This window comes from Salvelinus sp. IW2-2015, linkage group LG19 (assembly GCF_002910315.2).
Source record: "Salvelinus sp. IW2-2015 linkage group LG19, ASM291031v2, whole genome shotgun sequence".
In the NCBI taxonomy this organism is placed as follows: domain Eukaryota; kingdom Metazoa; phylum Chordata; class Actinopteri; order Salmoniformes; family Salmonidae; genus Salvelinus; species Salvelinus sp. IW2-2015.
The window spans coordinates 25640920-25658795 of record NC_036859.1 but is presented as its reverse complement, the minus strand read 5'-3'; the positions used below and the strand labels follow the sequence as shown (position 1 = coordinate 25658795).

Sequence of the window (17876 nt, the reverse complement as noted above, 5' to 3'; positions counted from 1 at the left end):
ATTTGAAGAAGTGTCGTTCTGATGTTAGGCCCAGGGTACAATAGGCAATATTTGCTGATAAGGTTTAGAGAGGTGTGGATGGACATGGGTAGGCCTAAAGTTTTTTGTTTGTTATTCCACTGCAATAGACCACTTATTTGTTTACTAGCAGTGGCTGAATATCCTTTGTAAACAGTTTGTTATTTCAACCACAGTGATGCTTTGTGTAACGGAGACCCACCAAGCCCAACCCCGGGTCGTATTTGTTAGGGAACATCGTAGTAAAACATTTTGCAACGGAAAACAAACATTTGTGTTTCTTCCATTTGGTGCCAAATGAATGACCCACCCACCCCTGGCTTTTGTGTCTTTGAGCGAGAGAGGAAGTGAACAGGAATAGTGCTGCTGACCAAGGAAGAGGCTGAGGAGAGGATAGGGATGTGCCTCCWCCCCAGACATTGATTTATCACATTTTCCTGCCAATCTTCACCCTGTCCCTGCAGCTGGCTGGTGCAGATAGGATACAGACCCAAACACAGGATGGTGCAAGATACACAACCCAACAATACAGTTTGGTAGAGCTTTGTCTGCATGCCGTATTGTTGATTGGTTGTTGTTTTGTAGGTTCACCGTTGATTAGGTGTTTTCTGATACCTGCTTGCCTAGCATGATTACCAGTATTGGTACGTTACTAATGTTTTGTTTGAGTCTCATTTAAAAACAAAACATTTGATCTGTCTATCCCTCCCGCTCCACCGCCTGTCTTCATCTCTGACGTGTGTTGTCTGTTCTCTKCCTACAGGTAACCTGACTCTTCTACCGAGCAGCGTCTGTTAGTCCATCAAGCAGATCCACCAAAGGGACCACCAGTGCATGACAAGGAACACAACCAGTCTCCAAAAGAAGTATCTGGGTGTGTCCCTCACCCTTCCTGCCCTGCCCACCTCAACTGACACCACCCCCTGACCCTTGAACCCTTACCTGCAAGATGAAACTGAAAGAGGACATGAACCCACTGCTGCTGCAAGTCTTCCGCTCAGTGGTCTGGGTCTGCTCTTTCATTACCTTCCTGCCATGGTACTTCCTCTCGGGTGCCGGCACCAACCTAGACCGGGCACGGCGGGTCAAGGCGCGGTCAGTGAGCGGGCGTCCAGCAGGCCCTTACCGTGCGACCAACCGGGCGGGCGGTATCCATCAGAAGCTGGTGTGGTCCTTGCACCTGGGGGTGGACACCCTGGACAAGGTGATGGTGCACGGGGCGACCAGGTTTCCAGAGAGGGACTGCCTGGGCACCAGAGAGGTGCTGAACGAGGAGGACGAGCTCCAACCCAACGGGAAGGTCTTCAAGAAGGTGAGGAAGAGAGGGGAAAAGTGGATTTGAATAGCTTTCTGGATGTAATGTGTGATATGTTGTGTTTTAAGTTGTGCATGAGAAAGCCTCCTCACTACTGTTGCAGTAGGACTAGGAGAGCATTAGATGGCACTGTCTGACCACGTTTGAAGGCTGCAGAGGTTGTGTATGACTCTGGTTTTTATAGTTAATTCTGGGATAATAGTGCTGTCGGTGTGTGACTGTTTAGTAGTGCACTACTAGTATGTGTTATTTGTGAAGGTTATCCTAGGGGAGTATCAGTGGATGTCGTACGAGGAGACCTACCAGGCAGCAGTGTGTTTTGGCAGTGGTCTGGCTGCGCTGGGCCAGAGGCCTCAGTGTAACATCGCCATTTTCTGTGAGACCAGGGCTGAGTGGATGATAGCAGCACAGGCCTGCTTCATATATAACTTCCCATGTGAGTGGTTATGTGACAGACCGTAACACACATTATAGCAGCACAGAAACACACACAGCACAGAAACACACTCACACACCTTCTTTCGTAGGATGAATCTCTAACCCAGTGTGTTATTCTACCAGTGGTGACGTTGTACTCTACTCTTGGCGGAGCGGCCATCGCCCACGGTCTCAACGAAACAGAGATCACCCACATCATCACCAGCAAAGACCTGCTACACAGCCGTCTCAAGGTAGGCTCTGCTCACCTTGTCCTGATCACTTCCTGCAATGCCATATGAGACAGTACAAACTAGCCAGATATTGAAATATGCCCACATTTGAAATGGTGTTACCCCATGTCCTGTTATGTCAAACTAGATGGTACACACACCAGCTTTATGTTTATAGTGAAAATATGCCCACATTATGAATACGTTTCACCCATAAATATGCATTGGAACTAGGGCTGTTAAAGTTAACGTGACATGTTTATCAGCTGAATGTTTTGGGATGCTGTTAATTGCGTACGTGTTTTCGCACGGACCATTTTAAGAGCTGAAGATCGTGTGCCTCTAGCCACAATCATGTAAGTTATGCCAAATATTACCGGACCGATGTTTTTTCTTCGGATTCGTGCGTGTGTCGCGGGCCGTTTTAAACTACTCGTGAGCCGCTCTTTTTTTGATTTGTTTAGCTAGCTGGTCATATGCTAGCTAGCAACCTGATAACTTGTCCCCTGACTAGGATATGCACACATTTGGCACAGGAAGAACTGAAAAGGAATTGGATACTCAAAGAGATGCTTCAAATGTAGGCTGCATATGCAAGAGGTGTGTGTGTGTGTGTGTGTGTGTGTGAAGTTCTCTGAACAGTACAGATGGTTACAGAATTTCATAACATTGTTGGACAAGTTTAACATTTCTTTGTATCCATAGAGCCAGTTCTTTTCTTTCCTATAGTCACACGTATTTACAATGCCTGACGTGTTAACAGTACTTAAAGCTGTGTGTGTGTGTGTCTGTCCAACTGCAATGTAGTCGATCTCAAACACGCATTTGACTGTCAGTCAATAGCTACTTACGCTCTCCTTTCCTCCTCCCCTCTCCTCCCAGGCCATCCTGTTAGAGGTGCCTCGGCTGCAGCACATTATCGTGGTGGACAGTAAGCCAACCAGCTGGCCTGGCTTCCCCCGCGGCATCATGGTCCACAACTTGGTCGCGGTGCAGGAGCTGGGCTCTAGACCCGACAACAGTAAGGAGGGAGAGTGTGGGTGGGTAGGTTGTATGTTGGGGTCTATGTGATGTCTGACACGGTACAGTACTTCTGCCCTGTGTTCTTAGTGACTCTGTACCCATATGGCGATATGTACCCTCTCTGTCATAGCCTATCAGATTGTATTAGCCCTGTGCGTGCCCTCTTGACAGAAAGATATCCGTACTCCGATGCTCCCGCATTGTGCATTGTTCTGACCCGAAGCTCTTGGTCTGTGTGACCTCTAACCTCCCTGCTGCTCCCCTCTCCCTCTATGTGGCTGTGTGTAGTGGCGGTGGCACCCCGGCAGCCTCTGCCCTCTGACATCGCTGTCATCATGTACACCAGCGGCTCCACCGGCATCCCCAAGGGTGTGATGATCTCCCATAGCAACATCATCGCGGGCATCACGGGTATGGCAGAGCGCATCCCAGACCTGGAGTACGTACAGAGCCCTAGGGTGTCTTCTAGATTCTATCTCCTTTTTTTCTCTCTCTCTCAATGCCTCTTTCCCCTCATATGCCCTGATCACCGTCTCTCTTTTTCTCTTTTCATTATTCTCTCTTTCTCTCTTTGCCACCTTTTCCCCTATAGTATGTCAACCTCTCTCTCTCTTTCTCCTCTTGTCTCTCACCTCCTCAGCATCTCCTTCCCTCTGTAGTATGTTGTGTGTTTGTATGTTTGGCTGTTGAATAAAATGGTTTTGTTTCCATTCGTGCAGTGAGACAGACACCTACATTGGGTACCTACCGCTGGCTCATGTTCTGGAGCTCAGTGCAGAGATGGTGTGTATCTCTCACGGCTGCCGCATCGGATACTCCTCCCCACAGACGCTAGCAGACCAGGTACACACACACACACGCCAAGCACACACAAGCCAAGAAACAATTCCACGCATGCCAAGCACCACCACCAGATCTCTTCTAAGCTCTCCTCCTGTTCTCTGTCCTCTCACTGATCCACTCTRTCTTTCCTCTGTCTCTTTTCTCTCCATCCCAGTCGACAAAGATTAAGAAGGGCAGTAAAGGAGACACCAGTGTTCTGAAGCCTACACTCATGGCTGCTGTACCGGTAAGCACCCAATCAGACCTCTTTTACATGTCCTTGTCTCCAAAGCTAGCATAAAATATATAAATGGTTAATATTCAGTTAAATGAAACACCAGTGCAAATTCTATGACCTGAGTAAGATACACAGAACGTTTTGGCATGGCCCCTTTAATTGAAGTGGTATTTTTCCTTTCCTTCTCTGTCCCTCTGTCTCCTCTTATAGGAAATCATGGATCGCATCTATAAGAATGTGATGACCAAGGTGGAGGAGATGAGCAGTGTGCAGAGAACCCTGTTTGTGTTGGCCTACAACTATAAGATGGAACAGATGACCAAGGGCTACAGGACCCCGCTCTGTGACAGGTAACACACACCTGTTGCACAGCAAACAAATGCATGTGCACGCACACACACAATGAGTAATGATTGATAGACTATAATTCCACTTTTTCCCCTTTCACTTGCTCAGTGGTGCGCACAACAAACAAACCAATACTCTCGATGTAGCTTGGGGCGTTGCTGTGGGGGGGTTCTTGCATTAAAAAGAAACCATAAGGTTCACACACATTTTTACTGTGTGGTGAATGACTTGTTGTTTGCCTTGGTGTTATAGTTAGTGTTATAGTTAGAAAGTATACACACCCCTTGACTTATTCCAATTCAAAATGGATTAAGAAAAGGTTTTCTCAACCATCTACACACAATACCCCATAATGACAAAGTGAAAACATGTTTTTAGAATTTGTTGCATATACAGAAATATCTAATTTACGTAAGTATTCACACCTTTCAGTTAATACTTTGTAGAAGCACCTTTGGCAGCGATTACAGCTGTCTTTCTGGGTGTGTCTCTTAAGAGCTTTCCACACTTTCTTTATTTTTATTTTTTATTTAACCTTTATTTTACATTTGCCCATTTATTATTTTCAAAATTCTTCAAGCTATGTCAAATTGGTTGTTGGTCATTGCTAAACAGCCATTTTCAGCTCTTGCCATAGATTTTTAAGTAGATTTAAGTCAAAACTGTAACTCGGCCACTCAAGAACATTTGTATTCTGGACAGGCTTCCTTCTTTTCACTGTCATTTAGGTTAGTATTGTGGAGTAACTACAATGTTGTTGATCCATCCTCAGTTTTCTCCTATCACAGCCATTAAACTCTGTAACTGTTTTAAAGTCACCATTGGCCTCATGGTGAAATAAATCCCTGAGCGTTTTTCTTCCTCTCCGGCAACTGAGTTAGGAAGGACGCCTGTATCTTTGTAGTGACTGGGTGTATTGATACACCATCCAAAGTGTAATTAATAACTTAATTATGCTCAAAGGGATATTCAATGTCTGCTTTAAAAAAAAAAAAGAAGCCCATCTACCAATAGGTGCCTTTCTTTGCGAGGCATTGGAAAACCTCTGGCCTTTGTGGTAGAATCTGTGTTTGAAATTCACTGCTCGACTAAAGAACCTTACTATTATCTGTGTTTGAAATTCACTGCTCGACTAAAGAACCTTACTATTATCTGTATGTGTTGGGTACAGAGATGAGGTAGTCATTCAAAAAATAATGTTAAACACTTATTGCACACAGTTCATGCAATTTATTATGTGACTTAAGTACATTTCTACTCCTGAACTTATTTAGGGRCGTCATAACAAAGGGGTTGAATACTTATCGACTCAAGAAAATTCAGCTTTTCATTTTTTATGAATTTGTAAAAAATTCAYAGAACATAATTCCACTTTGACATTATAGGGTATTGTGTGTGTGTAGACCAGTGACAAAAAAAATCTCAATGGAATTAGTTTTTTATTGAGGCTGTTACACAACAAAATGTGGAAAAAGTCTGGGGTGTGAATACTTTCTGAAGGCTCTGTATCCTCTGACTCACTGTCATATCCTCTTTTCAGTCTTATTATTTTCTCTCCCCCACCGCTCTCGCTCTCCAGTCTGGTGTTTAGGAAGGTGCGCTCGTTGTTAGGAGGTCACATGCGGGTGCTGTTGTCGGGCGGAGCGCCCCTTTCTGCCGCCACCCAGCGCTTCATGAACATCTGCCTCTGCTGTCCCGTGGGCCAGGGCTACGGCCTCACTGAGACCTGCGGAGCTGGCACCATCAGTGAAAGTAAGAGGGAGGGTAGCTGGAGGGTTAGAGGGAACCTTCCAGAGGAGGTGGAGATGGAGGAGGTCTAAGAAGGGAGGGAGGATGAAGGAGAGGGTAGTATGTAGACTCCCGCTGCCTGGGAGAGCGGGATGGGGCATGATAGAGAGAAAGCCAAGTGATTGTACACACTAGTGCTATGCTATGTTCTCACACTTATTTTTTCACTCTCTCTGTGTCAGTGTGGGACTACAGCACAGGCCGGGTCGGAGCTCCTCTGGTCTGCTCTGAGATCACCCTCAAGGACTGGGAAGAGGGTGAGTACATGGCATTGGGACTGTAGAATGGGTGATCGTAGGGGAGGGCTGGGAAGAGTACAGGTGAGACTGGAGGGTGGATTTCGGTGGGTTGGGCCGGGAGGTTGGAGGTTAGTGGGGTTGGGGGCTTGGGTGAATTGGAAGGGGTGGCGCTGAAGATAGCCCTCATCTTCTTCTCCTTCTCTTCCCCAGGCGGTTACTACAGCACAGACAAGCCCAACCCAAGAGGTGAGATTGTGATCGGCGGGCCCAATGTGACCATGGGTTACTACAAGAACGAGCTGAAGAACCGCGAGGACTTCTTCGTGGACAGCGACGGCCAGCGCTGGTTCTGTACGGGAGACATCGGGGAGCTCCACCCTGACGGCTGCCTCAAGATCATCGGTGACGAACCAGGCGACCAAGAGAACATTCTAGACTAGACACCTAGCTTAGGCGCAGAACATGTTATCTCATCAGTAGTGGAATGGGGATTGTGGTGTGTGTGTGTCTAACAGTGTGTTCCTCTTGTGTAGACCGTAAGAAGGACCTGGTGAAGCTCCAGGCTGGGGAGTATGTGTCTCTGGGGAAGGTGGAGGCCATGCTGAAGAACTGCCCTTTCGTAGACAACATCTGTGCTTACGCAAACAGGTAACAATGCACATATTACTGTATATACTACCCGTGTGACTAGACTCTATATATACACTCCCCTACCTATTTATATGGACGGTGAAACAAACTTTTAATTCGCTATACCTCAGCATTTTGGATTTGACATCAAATGTCTCATATGAGGACACAGTACAGAATGTCACCTTATATTTGAGGGTATTTTCATAAATATCTGTTTTACTGTTTAGAAATGAAAGCACTATGTATCTAGTCCCCCAATTTGAAGCTGTCAAGTGTTAAGACAAATTCACTTATAAGTAGTCAAAAGTTGACTATTTGTTTCCACTGTCATTGCAGGCAATAACTACATCAAGCTTGTGACTCTGCAAACTTGTTGGATGCGTTTTCAGTTTGTTTTGGTTGTGTTTCGGATTATTTTGTGCCCAATACAAATGAATGGTAAATAATGTATTGAGCCATTTTGGAGTCACTTTTATTGTAAATAAGAATAGAATGTTTCTGAACACTTGTACATTAGTGTGGATACTACCATGGTTACGGATAATCATCATTGATTACATACATTATTTAGCATTGGGCATGACATCATCTGAAACGCAAACAAAACAAACTGCAAATGCATCCCATAAATGTGTTGCGTGCTCGGAATTTGGGACCAAATACTAAACTTTTGACTACTTTAATAAACTACAAGTGAATTTGTCCAAATASTTGAATCCTTCAAATGGGGGGACTAGATACATAAAGTGCATTTATTTCCAAACAGATAGGTGTTAAAACACCCTAAAATATAAGGTGACATTCTGTACTGTTGCCTCACATGAAACACTTGATCTCAAATCCAAAATGCTGGAGTACAGAACCAAATTAAAAGTTTTAGCTTCACTGTCCATATATATACTGTACATAGAGGATTTGGTATTTATTAGGATCCCCATTAGCTGCTGCCAAAGCATCAGCTACTCTTCCTGGGCTCCACATGAAACATGACAAAATACATAGTACAAAACATTATTAGTCAAGGACTGAAATACTTCCATTTAAAACGTGTCACACAGCCTGCATATCAGTACCTACAGTGCATRCGGAAAGTATTCAGACCCTTTCCTTTTTTTTAACGTTACAGCCTTATTCTAAAATGGATTACATTGTTTTTTTCCCTCTATCTACACACAATACCCTATAATGACAAAGCAAAAACTGGTTGAGAAATTTAAAGAAATGTATTAAAAATAAATAACTGAAATAACATTTAGATAAGTATTCATACCCTTTACTCAGTACTTTGTTTAAGCACCTTTGGCAGCGATTACAGCCCCGAGTCTTGGGTATGACGCTACAAGCTTGGCACACCTGTATTTGTGGAGTTTCTCTCATTCCTCTCTGCAGATCCTCTCAAGATCGATCAGGTTGGATGGGGAGTGTCGCGGCACAGCTATTTTTAGGTCTTTCCCGAGATATTCGGTCGGGTTTAAGTCCAGGCTCTGGCTGGGCCACTCAAGGACATTTAGAGACTTGTCCTGAAGCCACTCCTGCATTGTCTTGGCTGTGTTCACTTTGCTCTGTTCATCTTTCCTTTGATCCTGACTAGTCTCCCGGTCTCCACAGCATGATGCTGCCACCACCATGCTTTAAAAAKAATTCTATATATWTTTTTTTTCACCGTAGGGATGGTGCCAGGTTTCCTCCAGACATGACGCTTGGCATTCAGGCCAAAGAGTTCAATCTTGGTTTCATCAGACCAGAGAATCTTGTTTCTCATGGAGTACTTTAGGTGCCAAGCGGGCTGTCATGTTCCTTTTACTGAGGCGTGGTTTCCGTCTGGTCACTCTACCATAAAGGCCTGATTGGTGGAGTGCCACAGAGATGGTTCTCCCATCTCCACAGAGGAACTCTGGAGCTCTGTCAGAGTGACCATCGGGTTCTTGGTCACCTCCCTGACCAAGGCCCTTCTCCCCAGATTGCTCAGTTTGGCTGGGCGGCCAGCTCTAGGAAGAGTCTTGGTGGTTCCAAACTTCTTCCACTTTAAGAATGATGCGAGGCCTCTGTTCTTGGGGACCTTCAATGCTGCAGACATTTTTTGGTACCCATCCCCAGATCTGTGCCTCGACACAATCCTGTCTCGGAGCTCTACAGACAATTCCTTCAACTTCATGGCTTGGTTTTTTGCTCTGACATGCACTGTRKACTGTGGGCCTTATATAGACAGATGTGTACCTTTCCAAATCATGTCCAATCAATTGAATTTACCACAGGTGGACTCTAATCAAGTTGTAGAAACATCAAGGATGATCAATGGTAACTGGAATAAAATGTATTTAATCAATTTTAGAATAAGGCTGTTATGTAACAAAATGTGGGAAAAGTGACACGCTATCTATGTCTAATACATAGTACCGTGCAAATGACAATACAATATATATAAAATGGCTGTCTCTSTTCACAGTCCCCTTTGTGCAGTAAGGTGTTCTTTTATCTATTTTRTTGTAGTTTTATTGTTAGCTAGCTTTTCGTTTTTGAGATATTTAGCACCAGCCTATTGCTAGTTAKCCTTTCTAAAACTGACTGGAGCTCTATGTTAAGTGCCTCAGTTATTTATTTTACTACTACTGCCGACGCGTATACTGTTGACATCAGGGTACAGACACACAGGCTTTATTCAAAGTCAGTCAATTTAATTTAAAGTACTCCAGAGCTTTTTACTATCATTCTTTATATAATTAATTTTTGTTTAGTTACGTGATTTCTCAATTTACTGTGTTTGCCAGTCTGCTGAGTTGTCAGACTTATTTGCTATCCCCTTATTATCTGTCTCTTTGTCAACTCTTTCCATCACCATGTCTCCATCTCCTGTCTGTCCATCCATTTTCTCTCCATCCTATATCCTGGGGGTTCCCAACCTTTTCCCCCCATGGACCCCTATTTCAATGAGATGTGTTAAATGCACCACCAGGTTCCTGTAATTCTACGTAGTTTAACATATCTATTGTTGGGTATGCTATTACATGGTAATAATCCTCGAAATCAAGTCTTGCCCATATTTTATGTTATTTCCTTACCAAATGTGTTTGAATATTGTAATTCCCATTCAAAGTGAAGCCCCCCCCCCCCCTTCAAATCAATGAGGCGCTGCTATTCCCCCAGGACACTTTGGCGACCCCTAGGTTGGGAACCACTGCTCTATCCTATTCTGACTCATCTTTTCTCCAATCTCTACCTTTATTAACTCATAGTATTCTTGTTATTCTAAAATATAAAAAGGAAATACAGATCTACTGTATTGGCTTAATAAAACTAAGCTACTTCTCTCCTCTCTTAGTGACCAGTCATATGTGATTGGCTTTGTGGTGCCCAATCAAAAGCAGCTGACAGTGCTGGCGGAGCAGAGAGGGTTACGGGGCAGCTGGAGGAGATCTGTAACAACCCTGACATGGAAAGAGACGTCCTCCGCATCATCACAGAGGCTGCATTGTCAGGTAGGATAGAGGGGTGGGAAGGGAGGAGGGGAGGGAGGGAGGAGGGGAGGAAAGTAAGCGTTAGTTAGGGAAGACTGGGGAGGAGGAAATGGACAAAGGGGAGACTGATGAGGAGGAAAGGTTTCTGGTTGTATCAAGAGTATTGTTTCTCCTCCTAACCCTCACCCATCTTCATGGTCATGACGTCTCTAAAGTCCAGTGTTGTTTCCCACAGCCAAACTTGAGCGCTTTGAGATCCCTAAGAAGATCCGTCTTAGTGCAGAGCCCTGGACCCCAGAGACTGGCCTGGTTACGAGCGCATTCAAACTCAAACGCAAGGAGCTCAAATCACATTACCAGGATGACATCGAAAGGATGTACGTGGCAAGTAACACACACACTCTCTCTAAGACACACACAGGTAAAGACATATGCAAGGAATCTAAAAAACACTACCAAGATGACATGGAGACTGGAGAGGATGTACGGCGGCAAGTTAAACACACACAACACACACACACACACACACACACACACACACACACACACAGAGAGAAGGAACGACCCATTGTACTTCAACCTCTTGACTTCCTTCCGACTAGTTACAATCAAACGGAAAATAACTCTGGAAAATTACTGTCAGTCAATCCAGACCCCCAACAAAGACGGAGAGGCCAAGCCAGTTGGAGCGACATCCGTTGCTTCTCTTCAAAGGTTTTTCTGGGTCTGTGTTGCTATGATGACGGTGGCATCGTTGACATGACCCGGCGGACGCACAGGAAATGACAAGTTTGTACAAAAGACTGCTTCGGCACTATGTCCATGCCCCCCCCCCCCCCCCCTTTTTGGCATGTGTGGTTAGTCAGACAACCTGATGGAAGACTGGTTTGTTGTTGTGTTACTGTGGCCTGAGTCGTGTTCATTAGGCACCAAACGGAAGAAAACTACCTGAAACAGGGAACGACTACCTAAACGTGTCCAATAAGAAACACTTGTTTTCCGTTGCAAAATGTTTTGCAACAGTAAACACCAATGAATATGACCCTGAAAAAGGAGGCCCTTCGGTTTAAATGTCCCATATTCAGGTTTGAGTCTATACAGGGATCTCTTTTCTTGTGTATGTTTTTTTGGGTGTAGTGATATTTGTTGTTCTGTTCATGTTTCGTTACGGTTCTTTAACATATACGGTTTGTCTTCATTCACTTCCGAAGCCCATTCAATGAACATCTTGTGTCTGAGAGAAATCAGTGTTGCGAAGCCATGAAAGATTATTTTTAAAGCAACTCGTGTTCTTAATTTGCTTTTCTTATATTTTTCTGAACGGTTTGTTTCTCATTTATATTGTTTTTTCTCCTGGTTCTATTCTATTTCTCTATTGGTTATATTCTATGGAAGAGTACGTGTTTAGTGATTTGACTAGATGAAGTCCTGTCACTCTTTTACTGTGTGTTAGTGATGTAATCTCCTTCTGGCTCTGTTCCTCTGTGGCTGGCTATGGGCTGATGTGCCTGGGTTGGCTCGTAGAACCTGTTTGTCATAAATAATCAGTGTTGGGGAAACTACTCTGAAAATATAGTTTACCAAGTTACCAATTACTTCATACTGGAAGAAGTTATGATACACTAAAGCTACCCTACTTAACTGAAGTAGTTCACTACATCCAAACTACTTAGTAAAAAGTTAGCATATCTAAATCTGAAATGTCAGTGACTACAAATTGCAAGACAGATCACTCTGGAGTCAGATGTTAACAGAATGTGTAAATTAGCCTATTAAAAACAAAAACTGTTTCAAGGGATAATTAGGCAGATCTGATGCTGAAAAAGAATGGAAATTATTTTCTACTTCCGCCATACTACATTTTTGTGAAAATAAATAAATGATGTAGCCTAGTTCCAGTAGTTAGCTACACCACTACACGGCAAAAAAATGATGAACTACTGAAAACACTACCTACATTCGAATTTAGTTCCCCACTAAACTACTGCAAAATGCAGTTAAATTACAAGTTAAACTACATGTAGTTCACTTCTCCCCAACTCTATAAATAATGTAGTCTGATCCAAGATCCTCTGACTATTATTGGGATGTCATGAGTTAACCAGAGCAAGAAGAACTGATCTGGGACCAGGTTAGTAATGATGGTGAAGTGTCCAGGGTGGCTACAGGGAAGTAGGATGAAGTTGCCCCCAAAGCTGATCTAAGTTTTTCTTGTCTCCCCTATGGTTGAGGTTAGGTTGTGGAGAGGATAAGCTGATCCTTGATCTGTGCCTAAGGGCAACTTGTCATCATGGGCTGTCAATCCTACTGAGGCTCTTATTCATTTCTATCACTTAACCAGTGTGTGCGTGTGTGTATACATGCATACAGTTGAAGTCGGAAGTTTACATACACCTTAGCCAAATACATTTGAACTAAGTTAACAATTTCTGACATTTAATCCTAGTAAAAATTCCCTGTCTTAGGTCAGTTAAAATAAAGTGGTGATCCTAAGAATGTGAAATGTCAGAATAATAGTAGAGAGAACGATTGATTGATTGATTTATTTCATCACATTCCCAGTGGGTCAGAAGTTTACATACTCAATTAGTATTTGGTAGCATTGCCTTTTTTAAATTGTTTATTTTGTGTCAAATGTTTTGGGTAGCCTTCCACAAGCTTCCCACAATAAGTTGGGTGAATGTTGGCCCATTCCTCCTGACAGAGCTGGTGTAACTGAGTCAGGTTTGTAGGCCTCCTTGCTCGTACACGCTTTTCAGTTCTGCCCACAAATYTTCTATTGAGGTTTGCGGTCAGGGCTTTGTGATGGCCACTCCAATACCTTGACTTTGTTGTCGTTAAGCCATTTTGCCACAACTTTGGAAGTATGCTTGGGGTCATTGTCCATTTGGAAGACCCATTTGCGACCAAGCTTTAACTTCCTGACTGATGTCTTGAGATGTTGCTTAAATATAGCCACATAATTTTCCAGTGTAGTAATTGTTAATGTTGTAAATGACTATTGTAGCTGGAAACGGCAGATTTTTTTAATGGAATATCTACATAGGCGTACAGAGGCCCATTATCAGCAACCATCACTCCTGTGTTCTAGCGGCACGTTGTTAGCTAATCCAAGTTTCATCCATCATTTTAAAAGGCTAATTGATCATTAGAAAACCCTTATGCAATTACGTTAGCACAGCTGAAAACTGTTGTTCTGATTAAAATAAGCAATAATATTGGCCTTCTTTAGACTAGACTAGTTGAGTATCTGGAGCATCAGCATTTGTGGGTTCGATTACAGGCTCAAAATGGCCAGAGATAAAGAACTTTCTTCTGAAACTCGTCAGTCTATTTTTGTTCTGAGAAATTGCCAAGAAACTGAAGATCTCATACAACGCGGTGTACTACTCCCGTCACAGAACAGTGCAAACTGGCCCTAACCAGAATAGAAAGAGGAGTGGGAGGCCACGGTGCACAACTGAGCAAGAGGACAAGTACATTAGAAAGTCTAGTTTGAGAAACAGACGCCTCAAGTCCTCAACTGGCAGCTTCATTAAATAGTACCTGCAAAACACCAGTCTCAACGTCAACAGTGAAGAGGCGACTCCGGGATGCTGGCCTTCTAAGTGACCCCAAACCTTTGAACAGTAGTGTATATATAATCATGTCCAAACGTACAGCTAGGAGTGTGTGTGGTTTGTGCGTGTGCTGATGTTTGGGTTTGTTCGTGTGTGTACTCACTGCCCTGAGCTTGTTCCAAGTTCCCCTTGTTCTGGATGCCCACTCACATGACCTGTGTCAGTCTGTTACCTTTCAATGTTTTCTCCAGTAAAACAATGGTACCTACCTACACTGTATGCTGCTAAACCAGGTCTGTAGCTCCATAAACCATATCACATGAACTATCTGGCTCCGTAAACCACAAAACCATGTAAAATTGGCTCAAACCTGCCATGTTACTCCTGAAAATGATGATGACCAATGTAACTCAAGCATGTCTCCAAGAGAATCAACCAATGAATCGTAGTCCAGATCTGTAGTTGTTTGTCTCTTTGATAGCTGTTTGGAAGACTGTGTGTGTCATACACTAGCACTGTCTACTCCATCGAACCCTTCTGATATTACAGTAATACATCCTCCTATTTCTATGTTACAGCTCTGTTACTATGATTGATTGAAATGTGCAATACTTATACGAAACACAAATTCTAAAACTAAATGATCTAATAGAAAAATGCAGAGAGAGCCCCTCCACAGTGTATGAATGTGTGGGTGCGGGCCTGTCTTTCCAGACAGACAGACAGATGGGTGGGCAGACAGTAAACATTGTTATACAAGTAGTAGTGTAGTCTCTATGGAGTGATATTAGTGCCAACAGAAATGTAATCTGAATTCAATCATCTTAAATTTATTGGCACTATTATGACTAAATACCAATTTTTCTGGATTGTGAAAGTACTGTGCCGATGACGATACCCAATTATATTGGGAACTCTGTAGTGAAGACTAATATTTTGGCCTTAAATGTTGTGAATGTAAAAGAAAAAGACACTAATCAGGTTTCCATCCGAGCTTCTTATGCGAGTAAAGTARATGTCAGATAAAAAATGTCACGACAGGCCTGATGGAAACAGGAAATTTGTCGGTTAACTTTCCAAATGTTGACACAACTAAATAAGCCTTGTGTGGGAACTTTTTGTGTCTAAAACGAATTATGGCGGTGGAAACGCCTTTATGCGCAAATATTGATATAATAACCATCATGTCAAAGTAAACTTAGTCGTGCAATGTTGTGTGGTCCTCCCACTACGACTCGGAAAAGCATGCAGTTTATTATGCTACAGATGAAATAAGTTATGATGAACTTCACAGGGTGGTGAAAGTGCACAGTGATGAGCTTGATGCTCCTTTCCAATAAATATTGAGCATCTTATTCTTGTGACTTGATTATCGATGACTGGCTGCCATTCGACAAATAAAAATAATCTCACTCTTTTGTCCCTAATAATCTCATGTGTAGGCTATACCCGCACTTTATCTGCAAGCTGTTGTTTAGAGCGCAAGTGCCAAGCCCAGTGTGCGCATTCACCATATAACACKATTTTTTTTGTGACAAAACCATCAGTACAGTTTAAAATGCGATGGAATTTTTGGTATTTTTTATGTGCACTATGTCATCACGCACAGCCTTTTGTCCACAACAAGTCAATTTGATGGAAACACGAGTGGGAAACTGTACCAAATCTTTTTATGCAGATTTTAGAATATTTGCATGAAAATCTGTCACCAATTGGATGGAAACTTTTTGCTAATAATGAAGGAAAAGGTACTGCAGGTGAACAAAGTGATTTGGGTTACATGATTCCTCGTGAATATATTTACAGTTTTATCGATAAGGCCAACATTTCCCAACTTTGATTAGGTATGTCAAGTTATTTTGGATACACATTTCAAAGGTATGCCAGACATCCTTCCCCAAAAGGACCTTTCTATGGATTTAATTTCAGGAAGATCAAAAACATAAAATATCTTTGGGTCATATGTATAGGCTGCCATATTGTATCTGTTGTCTGCAAATGAATTAGTGTGTTTGATTTGTGCAATGTACAGCCTAGAAGAGGAACAACTTGGGTATTCAATATTTTGTCAACGGCCGTACATTTTGAAATGTATTGACTTACATTTCTTGTATTTGGGATTGTAGGTGTTTTTTATTTTTATTTTACAAGGGTCTATAACACTAGTGGTTATCCTTAGTCCCAACTGGAGTCTTCAGCTGTCCCAATTAAACATTTCATCACTTGATTTGTCAACAAWTTTGGGCAAATAATATTGTGAAGTCTAAAGACAGTTTAGTCTGGTGAATTTGAATGATTTATTCTCGTTATCTGTGAGAACACAGCTCTGGTACACTCACAAATCCACTGATAGTATGAACTTGATGAACAAAGTCAAAGAAAGTCCCCTTCTCAGAGGTTTGATATCGCTTGGAATATATCAGCATTCAAACACTCCCCTGTTTTGAGAGTAGTCTAAAATACTGCTACTGTTTACGAATGGGGAACCCAGATGCAGGCTAGTTCCCTTCTTACATTTCCTGATATTTCTTTCTCTGGACATTTCATTGGTTCATTGTATTCAACTCCCAACCAGTCGATCCAGTCCGCTGCTCTGCTATCCCATACCCGCCTACAATTGGTGGGTTGCCTTGTTACACAGGTCAGAAGATTCCTACATGGTTCATAGGAATATACAAAGTGCTTTGTCCGAGTGTTTGTCTCTGAGGATACACATAACGTGTCCTAGTAGTGACGTCATCCAAACTACTTTGGCATCCTTTGGTACATCAGTGTGGTGTACAGATGAATTTGACTACTCCTATTGTTTCTTGTACTGTACATATGTTGGGAGGGGAAGGGTTAATATGATCAAAGCTTATGAAAATATACCAGTTGTACAGGTGTAATACCTCTTTGTTATTGACCAGTTTTTGGGGTCTATCATTCTCCTTTTGTGTGGGTTACTGGCCTTGTCACAAGTGTCTCGTTCCTTATTTATTTGTAATTTGGCCTTGTCAGGAAAATACAAGTTTGTGATTGGTATAAAAATTATCATATTTGTATGTGTTAATTCCGTTTCATTCATAGTTATGGGGATTATATAGATTCTTGTGGGTGTCTTTTTGAATGATTCTGTACATGTATGTATAACACCTGTACATTCCATCACAGACAAAGAGTGACCGTCACAACGGTCCTAAGGCAGCAGGTTAGGAGAATTAGGTTAAGGTTAAGAAAAGAGTTAGGGTTAGCTAAAATGCAAAAAAATATCAACTTTTGATGTAAATTTGACAAGCTGGATCTCTATTAGCTATGACCAGTTTGAGTAGAATTGTGTCTTGAAGCTAGCGTTTCTATGGCAACGAAGCCCAGGAGGAAGTGTTTTTAAAATATATATAAACTAGGGTACAACGGAGGAATTCCAACACTGGATATCTTGTTACAGCTGTTAAGTCATTGATAATCTGCCATTTAAAAAAAAAKTGTCATTTCATTAAGTTATAAGGAGGGTAATAGCTATATTCAATAAAATTCACAAGTTGATTTAACCCTTTATCATGGTCGGTGTCTTGACGGTTTGTCCAAAATCGTATGACATAAAACATTTACTTTTCTGTTCTTGCATTTATGGTAGTACAAGTTGTCATATTAAGCATTAATCAGTTAAATTAGACATTGAACTTGAACAATGAAAGAATTCTGGATCTAGCTGTGTCACGAGTTTTTTATTTTTAAATATAGCGATCTCAGAAATGCAGTGTAACTACGTAACATTTTGTGTCTCCTTATGTTACTTGGTAAAAAC

At 42.4% G+C, this 17876-nt stretch overlaps 1 protein-coding gene across 1 annotated transcript; it reads left to right on the top strand.

The window, feature by feature from the left end:
- The first annotated feature begins 312 nt into the window (after positions 1-312).
- On the top strand, positions 313-17624 carry LOC111979049 (fatty acid CoA ligase Acsl3-like). Its single transcript, XM_070448922.1, is given in 16 exon segments — positions 313-554; positions 782-1330; positions 1592-1769; positions 1895-2004; positions 2866-3004; positions 3295-3445; positions 3726-3849; positions 4004-4075; positions 4277-4416; positions 5994-6166; positions 6385-6459; positions 6652-6843; positions 6975-7089; positions 10394-10479; positions 10482-10550; positions 10765-17624. Coding segments are annotated over 15 exon segments (2538 nt in total). The 5' UTR covers positions 313-554; positions 782-967; the 3' UTR covers positions 11316-17624.
- The last annotated feature ends 252 nt before the right edge of the window (positions 17625-17876 follow it).